Source organism: Oratosquilla oratoria, chromosome 29 (genome assembly GCF_046742065.1).
Source record: "Oratosquilla oratoria isolate Oo_2021 chromosome 29, ASM4674206v1, whole genome shotgun sequence".
NCBI lineage: Eukaryota > Metazoa > Arthropoda > Malacostraca > Stomatopoda > Squillidae > Oratosquilla > Oratosquilla oratoria.
In genome coordinates, this window is record NC_134805.1 from 43,889,474 (window position 1) to 43,898,022 (window position 8,549).

General features: G+C 38.4%; 1 protein-coding gene across 1 annotated transcript; it reads left to right on the plus strand.

Annotated features, from left to right (window-relative positions):
* The first annotated feature begins 3,340 nt into the window (after positions 1-3,340).
* On the plus strand, positions 3,341-4,520 carry LOC143040848 (general transcription factor II-I repeat domain-containing protein 2-like). The gene is made up of 4 exons (XM_076212289.1): positions 3,341-3,494; positions 3,542-3,762; positions 3,850-3,991; positions 4,282-4,520. The coding sequence occupies exons 1-4, from the start codon at positions 3,341-3,343 to the stop codon at positions 4,518-4,520; spliced, it is 756 nt and encodes a 251-aa protein (XP_076068404.1).
* Positions 4,521-8,549: the final 4,029 nt, after the last annotated feature.

Below are 8,549 nucleotides of genomic sequence, written 5' to 3' on the forward strand. Positions count from 1 at the left end.
AGGTAACGCCTCGTCCCATTGACCTGTTAGTGACCCACCGTCAAGCTTTGGCTTTACCTGGTGATCCATGTTTATGTTTTTCTTTTTTTTCAGCCAGGGATTTGTTACAGTGACTTGAAATTATTTGTAAGCTAGTGCTCAGGAACAATGTATTCTACGTGTGCGTCATGTGATTTTTTGTACGTCCCATGATCGCCCATAATGCTTGTGTGTGTCAGCTTTAATCTGATGCCCGATTGTGGAAGTATTACTGGACCCGCCTAGATTGTGTGAAAGATTTCCGGCGTCCTAGCCAGCATTTAAGTCACCCTCTCTTGAAGAGACTGATTACGCTGAATTTTTTATTGACAACCTTATGAAAATATCTTCAATTACTATTTCAGTGATACTACATGTAAACTCATTTATGCCATTGTGTACATTCTGTTTTGTTTTGTTTTTTAATGTATCTCGAATCTTGTTGTCTATGTCATCAGGCAGTCATATTTGTTTACGTTTTTATTTTTTATATCGTCCATTTTTCTTTCATATTGGTTGTGTATAGTCAGCCCTTGCTGTGCCGTTTTCCTTACATATCCTTTTTTTTTTTTTTAAGAGAGAATTGGTGTTACTGTTTACAACTTTTCCAGGTGAGACTGCCATTGCTAGCCCAAGTTTTCCTTCGTGGGGCATATGTTTCTGTAACCGGTCACAATAATGAATGTATTGAGAATTTCTTGATTTTTTTTCGCATTATTGCTAATTAGAAGTGGTCTTCAGCTAGTATATTATTTAACGATGTCTACTAAGATTAAGCTGCCTTCATTTCTTAGTCCCTAAACTCCATCTCAGACAATGGCTTCTTATACATTTACTCTTTCACATCAGGAGTCTTTCATGGTTAAATTCTCAGCTCAGGATCTCCATTATACAGCAGCAGAATTCATACAACAATGCAAAGATAGTATAGTCCATACTAACGTTAGCAGTGGGTATGAGAAAATCTCATTCGTTAGATCTTAATATGTTCCTAACTCACTGGCAGCTGAATTGATGGCAGCCTCATGTCTTGACCCAAGACATTGAACTATAATTATGGTACTTTTAAAGCTATTTTCCTCACTATTTTCTGATACTCCAGATGATAATTTTCAACGGTGCTTCAAGTTAGCTGGTGTCCTTACATCCCGATTGAGCACTCTTAACTATATGCGTGCTCAGGCCCTTTATGTTTTTTGTTTTGTTTTGTTTTTAACAGATTGCATTCTGCACAAGGTTCTAACTTGCCTATTCTTGGATCTGTTTGCATTCCCTTGTGATTTCCTTCTCACGCTTCCGTTTTCCATGTTACTTTTGTTGCTGTCTCTGTGCATTTCAGGTGCTCCAATTGGTTCTGACGTCGTATCTCAGCCTGACTCTGTTCTCCACAAGTGACACAGCTCACTTTTCTTCTCAGTATGCAACGTTTGTAGGGAAGATTGACTTTCCAGAGGTAACGCCTCGTCCCATTGACCTGTTAGTGACCCACCGTCAAGCTTTGGCTTTACCTGGTGATCCATTAGGAGTTACGGATCATTTTGTTTATAGCACTGATCTTCAGCCAGGTGTTCGACCTGTTTACGTACCCTTTTATAGGTTGCCTCACTCTCGTCAGCTTGTAGCGCAGTACTTGGTTGACGACTTGTTACGTGAGGGCGTTGTACAGGAGTCTCACTCAGAGTGGAACTCGCTGCTCCTCTTGGTGCCTAAGATAGAGCTTTTCGTCCTGATATTGATTATAGGCGAGTTAATAAGGTCACTATTCCAGACCATTACCCTTTGTCTGTGTTAAGTGATCTCCGATCCATTGGAACAGTGTTCACTACCCTAAACTTAAAGGCGGCCTTTCGGCAGATTCCCTTGGAAGAGAAGTCTAGTAAGGTCACGGCTTTCTCGACTCCAACAGGACATTATGAATTGCTTCCTTGACGTGCCAGCCTTGATTAACTCCATTTTTTGTGGCCTAGTGGGTAACGGACTTTTGTTCACCTGGACGACTTAATCTTAGTCTCCAAGGATGTGGAAAGCCACTCCCATAAGTTGCCCATGGTCTTGCAATGTTTTGCTGATGCTGGATTGAAACTCAACTTGTCCAAGTGTTCTATTCTTAAATCTAGCATCCATTTCCTAGGTCAAGTTGTAGACAAACATGGTATTCACGTCACATATGATGTAGTCAAAACAGTTAGGGACTTCCCTACGCCTAGGTCAGTTGAACATGTACATTCCTTACTTGGACTGGCAGGATACTATCGTGCATTTATTAAGAATTTTACTTCAATTGCATCTCCCCTTACACGTCTCCTTAAGAAGGTTACTTCCTGCCAGTGGTGTGGTGTTCATCAGGAAGGTTTTGATTCATTGAAGCATGCCCTTACTGAAGCGCCTGTGTTAACATTCCCTGATTATATTCTTTCCTTTATTATTTGTACAGATGCTTCTGATACAGCTATTGGAGCTGTACTTATGCAGCAAGTAGATGCATGTAGACCCCATGTTATTGTATATGCTAGTCGCATTCTTAACAAACCTAAGTCTCGTTACTCTGTTATGCATTTAGAGGCTCTGGCAGTGGTGCGGACTTTAAAGTATTTTCGAGATATAATTTTTTTTTATATCCTGTTAGTCTACACCAGGGGTCGGCAGCTTGTGGCTCGCGAGCCAGATGTGGCTCTTTTGATGAATGCATCTAGCTCACAGATAAAATTTCAGCTAACATTTCTTAACACGATATATAACGAATAATACAGCTGTCATTTTAAAGTATGTGCCCTTGGTGGGAGGGGAACACTTATTGACATAGGATTCTTGTGATTAGCTGTCTTGTGCGAGACGTTATTGATATAGTCAGTGGCTTTTCAGAAGCGGGAGTGGGCGGTATAATTGCTGCTATCTTCGTGTTATCTCACCGATTGCCTTCATTCATTGAATTCAAATAGTCAGTTAGCGAGTTTATGCAAATCAAGCTCTTTTGACGAAAATGGCGAAAATAAAAAAGGATGAAAGAGTACAGTATCTTTCAGGACGATAGACGGAGGTATTCGCCTTTGTAAAAAGAGCAGGTACTGCAGTGTGTCTAATATACAATGATAGAATTGCATAATGAAACGGTCAGATATAAAGTGGCACTTCGACACACGCCATGCTTCCTTTGCATCGAAATATCCAGCGGGAGACAGCAGGAAGAAGGTATGCTAAGAGCTACTGCGCAGAGCACAAGCCAGTCAACAGCAACTCAGTGTATGGACTCGACGAGTTAACTGGAATTTGGCTAGTTTTGCTGGTTCTTTAGCAATAGTGAGAAACGGAAAGCTATTAACAGATGGAGTATGCCAAAGCATTCATGCTTGATGTGTCCAATGAAATTTTTGACGACTTCTCAGATAAAGACAAGATAATCAAACAAATTAAAGACATGCCCCTGTCAGCAAAAACTGGTCATGATCGTACCATCATGATTGCAAATCAAGTGGCGGGCAAGTGAAGGGCATAAATGCAGCGTCATAGTTTTCCCTCGTTTTAGATGAGTCAACAGACATAAGCCATTTATCCCAGTTCAGTGTGATTGCAAGGTATGCTGTCGGTGTCGGTGACACACTGCGTGAGGAAAGTCTTGCTGTTTTGCCAATGAAAGGGTCAACAAGAGGGGAGGATTTCTTCAAGTCTTTCATGGAGTTTGCTAAAGAGATCAATCTACCGATGGATAAACTGATTTCAGTGTGTACTGATGGTTCTCCGTGTATGGTGGGAAACAACAAAGGGTTTGTAGCGCTTCTTTGTGAACATGAGAATAGACCGATCCTAAGTTCTCATTACATTCTACATCAACAGGTATTTTGTGCTCGAACGTGTGGCGAGCAGTTTGGTGAGGTGATGTCGCTGGTGATTAAGGTGGTCAACTTTATTTTTGCTCGAGCTTTAAAAGATCGTCAATTTAGAGCACTGCTTTATGAAACTGGGAATAATTACCCAGGTCTGCTTATGCACAGCAATGTGCGTTGGTTGTCAAGAGGAAAGGTGTTCAGCAGTTTTGCGGCTTACCTGAACGAAATCTGAACTTTCCTTGAAATGAAAGGTGTCAAGCATCCTGAGCTAGCTAACGATGAGTGGCTCCTAAAGTTTTACTACCTCGTGGACATGACTGAGCATCTGAATCAGCTCAACGTGAAAATATAAGACATTGGAAATACGTTATTATCCCTTCATCAAGCAGTGTGTACATTAGAAAACTAGATGAAACTCTTTATTGGGATATTGAAACAGGTCGTTTGGTACACTTTGAAAGACTGAGACAATTTAAAGATGTGTGCACAGCAAATAATCCCGCTCAATATTGTGATCTGCAATCCTTCAAAGCACGCTTTGTAGAATTTCGTGGGCGCACTCGTCTTATCAAGTTCATCACTCATCCACACGAGTGTGCAGTGGACAAAGCTGACCTGAGTTACATCCCTGATGTCTCCATAAAAGATTTTAAGGTAGAATCCAAAAGAATTCTATAGTTACATTAGAGATAAAAAGGTTATTAGAAATCATATTGGCCCATTATTATCTGCTGACGGTCAACTTGAATATTCAAATGAAATGTGTGATATTTTAAACAACTATTTTAGCTCAGTATTTTTAAACGAAACAACTCAAAGTGAACACCAAACTGAAACCTGTGAAAAGTCTAGGGTGAACTCACTACGGAAAATATAACAAAAGAAAAAATTAAAAGGTGTATAGAGACACTCAAAGTTAATAAAACATCAGGACCTGACGGTTGGCATCCAAGAATCTTAAAGGAAATGAAAAATGAGATTGTTGTTCCATTAGAAATTATTTTCAAGAAATCCATCATATCCGGAGATGTCACAAGAGAATGAAAGTTAGCTAATGTTACTCCCATATTCAAAAAAGGTGATAAAAAGAAACCAAATAACTATAGGCCTATAAGCTTGACTTCAATCGTAGGAAAAATTAAGGAAACTGTCATCAGAGATGCTATCGAACATCATTTAGAAAGTAACTGTATGATAAATGATAGCCAGCATCGATTCAGACGGAAACGTTCTTCTGTGACTAACTTACTCGAATTCTACAACACAGTTATCTCGAATTATGACAAAAGAAACAATATAGATTTAATATATCTAGACTTTGCAAAAGCTTTTGATATCGTCCCCCACGAAAGACTACTTACTAAATTAGATTCACACAGAGTAAGTGGTAGCCTATTAAGTTGGACTAGTAATTGGTTGAATAATCGAAAACAGAGAGTTGTCTTAAATAGTAAAACTTCTAGATGGAAAAATGTTATGAGTGGAGTTCCTCAGGGTTCCGTTCTTGGGCCACTTCTATTCATAGTATATATAAATGATATAGACCACGGACTAAAATCTATTGTCTCCAAATTTGCTGATGATACAAAACTGTGCGGAATGGCAAATGATCACTTAAATCAATTAGATATTCAAGAAAAGTGGCCCATGGAATTTAACACAAGTAAATGCAAGGTTATACACATAGGTAAGAATAACAGTAAGTACGATTACAAGTTATTTGGAAATTCGTTAACAAAAGTGGATAGTGAAAAGGATCTCGACGTAATTATCAGTAACGATCTCAAATCATCTAAGCAGTGTATTTCAGCCTCTGAGAAAGCAAATAAGATTCTAGGACTGATTGCGAGATCTTTTGACTTCAAAAGTCCATCACTCATTAACAAGCTATATAAATCGTTAGTTCGTCCACATTTGGAATATGCTGTTTCCGTATGGTCACCGAATCTCATTAAAGACATTGACAGATTGGAAAAAGTACAACGGCGAGCCACAAAACTGATTCCAATTATCAAAAATAAATCATACGAAAATCGACTAAAACATAAGAATCTGTTGTCCCTAAAAAAGCGTAGGCTAAGAAGTAACTTGATACAGGCCTTTAAGATTCTAAAGGGAATTGACAACACCAAAAGTGACCAAATTTTCACACTGAATGAGAATACGACAAGAAATAATGGTCTCAAACTATCAGGAAATTGATTTAATTTGGAAGTGGGTAGAAACAACTTCGCCAACCGTGTAGTTAATGAAGGGAATAGACTTCCTGCAGTGGGTAGCGCAATGTAGTTCAGTTCGAAGCTTTAAGATTCGTTTAGATAAACACCTAAGATGCTGTAATGCCTGCCATTTATTTTATATTATTTGTTTATTTGTTTGTTATTAAGTTTCTGTTTGTTTATTATTTGCTTGATTTTAATTTATCATTAGTTATCTGTCAATTTATTATTATTTACTATTTACCTGTTTGTTTATTATCTAACTATACCTATGCATTTATTTATTTTACTTATTATTATTTATATTATTATAATTTTATTTATTTATCATTATATTTTTTTCGCATCCAAACTAGTTGTGGACCAAAAGGTCTCCTGCCGGTACGACCCGCCTTTGTAATCCTTTGTAATCCTTTGAAGTTGCTGACCTCGAAGCCTCAGACATATGGGTGATTAGATTCAAGTCATTGAACAAAGATTTGGAAGAAATTACGCCCCAGCGAGCAGAGCTGTCGAGTAAGCACAAATGGACAGAAATGAAAAAAAAAAAAATCCAAAGACCAGTTGATTTACTTTGAATGCGCTTCCAGTCGCATATCACACACTGCAGCGTGTGAGTATTACCGTATTGACTATGTTTGGCTCTACATATGCATGTGAGCAGTCATTCTCACATCCGAATAACATCAAGACCAACCTATGGTCACGTTTAACAGATGGAAGCCTCAATACCTGCATGAAGCTTAACTTGACCATGTATAAACCAGACTTCAAAGCCATTAGCAAAACCATGTATTTAATCTATTATTGGTTAGCTTCAGTATAATAAAATTATAAAGAATAAATTCAGATAACTATTGAATTTAATTTATCATTGGTTAGCTTCAGTATAATGAAATTATAAAGAATAAATTCAGATAACTATTGTACTCTAAAAAAAAGTCTTACTTAAAATATAGACTCATTTAGTTGTATTTAGTGTTAAAAAATATGATATGACTTTCATTGCTCTCTCAACCAAAAAGTTTCCCGACCCCTGGTCTACACGGACCACGCTACTGTCACGCAGCTTTTCAAGGGTAAAAATCTTTCAGACCGCCTAGCCAGATGGTTCCTTACAATTGAAGAATTTAACCCGACTCATAAGTATATTCTAGGAGGTGCAAACAATGTTGCTGATGCACTTTCACGTAATATACCTGTAGCTGCAGTTACAGTGATTGACAACTTCTCCCCGCAGGATCTGGCCAAAGTTCAGCGTGAGCACCCTGTTTGGTCTGCTGTCATTTATGCTTTGGAATCCGGTGATGATACCACCTTGCCAGGTCTACCTGTACCCCTGTCCTAATTTTCACTACAGAACAATGTTCTCATTCATAATGTGGAAGTGTTTGAGCAGGATGTGGTACAGTTAGTGATCCCTGAGTCTCTAGTCCCTGTTGTTCTGTCTCTTACTTATAATGTCTGTCAGGCTGGTCACCCAGGTCGAAAAAACTATTGGCTTAGAATGCGATTGGACATTACCACTCATGTAGTCCAATGTAGCCTTGAGCCCAGAACAAAGGTTCTACGCATACTGTTCCTATCCTAGAGTACCCTACTCCTTCTTGTACTTTTCAGACTATGGCTAGAGATCAAATTATCGGCATCATCGGTTAAAGAGATCAAATTATCGGCATCATCGATTAAAGAGATCGAGTTATCGGCATCATCGGATAAAGATACCGGATTATCGGCATCATCGATTAAAGAGATCGAGTTATCGGCATCATCGGATAAAGATACCGGATTATCTGTATCATTGGTTAAAGAGATCAGGTTATCGGCATCATTGGTTATGGATATCGGATTATATGTCGGCATCATCGGTTAAAGAGATCGGATTATATATCAGAATCATCGGTTAAACTGTAGATTTTTTGTTGTTATCTACATTGAGCTTGGAGGGGTTGAGACAAACGAGGCGGTGTTTTGTCGTCTTATTCTCTTCGTTTAGACTGATCTCCATTCTCAGAGCATTTCCCGAGGAAAAACCTGGTGAATGCATAAGTTAGTCACGCAAGAACGTTTCCGTCTGAAACCATGTTGGCTATCATTCATTCCTTCATTTGAATATTCAAGTTGACCGTCAGCAGATTATAGTGGACCAATGTGATTCCTATCAACCTTTTTATCTCTAATATAACTATAGAATTCTTTGGAATTCTCTTTGGATTTATCAGCGATATTCATTTCGTATTGTCGTTTTCGTTTATTTATTGTCTTTTTTAAATCTCTCTGTATTGATACATAACTTTCATAGTCATTAGATGCACCCGAACACTTATATTTCCTATAAGCCTGTCTCTTTTTAGCAATACTTTGTTCAGTTTTTTTTGTCGAGCCACTTTGTGCGACCCTGATTTGGGGGACGTCTGTCCTTAAAAGGAATGTAAATAAATAATTAGTGGGCGTATTTTGAAATATTTCCCACATCTGATCTACAGGT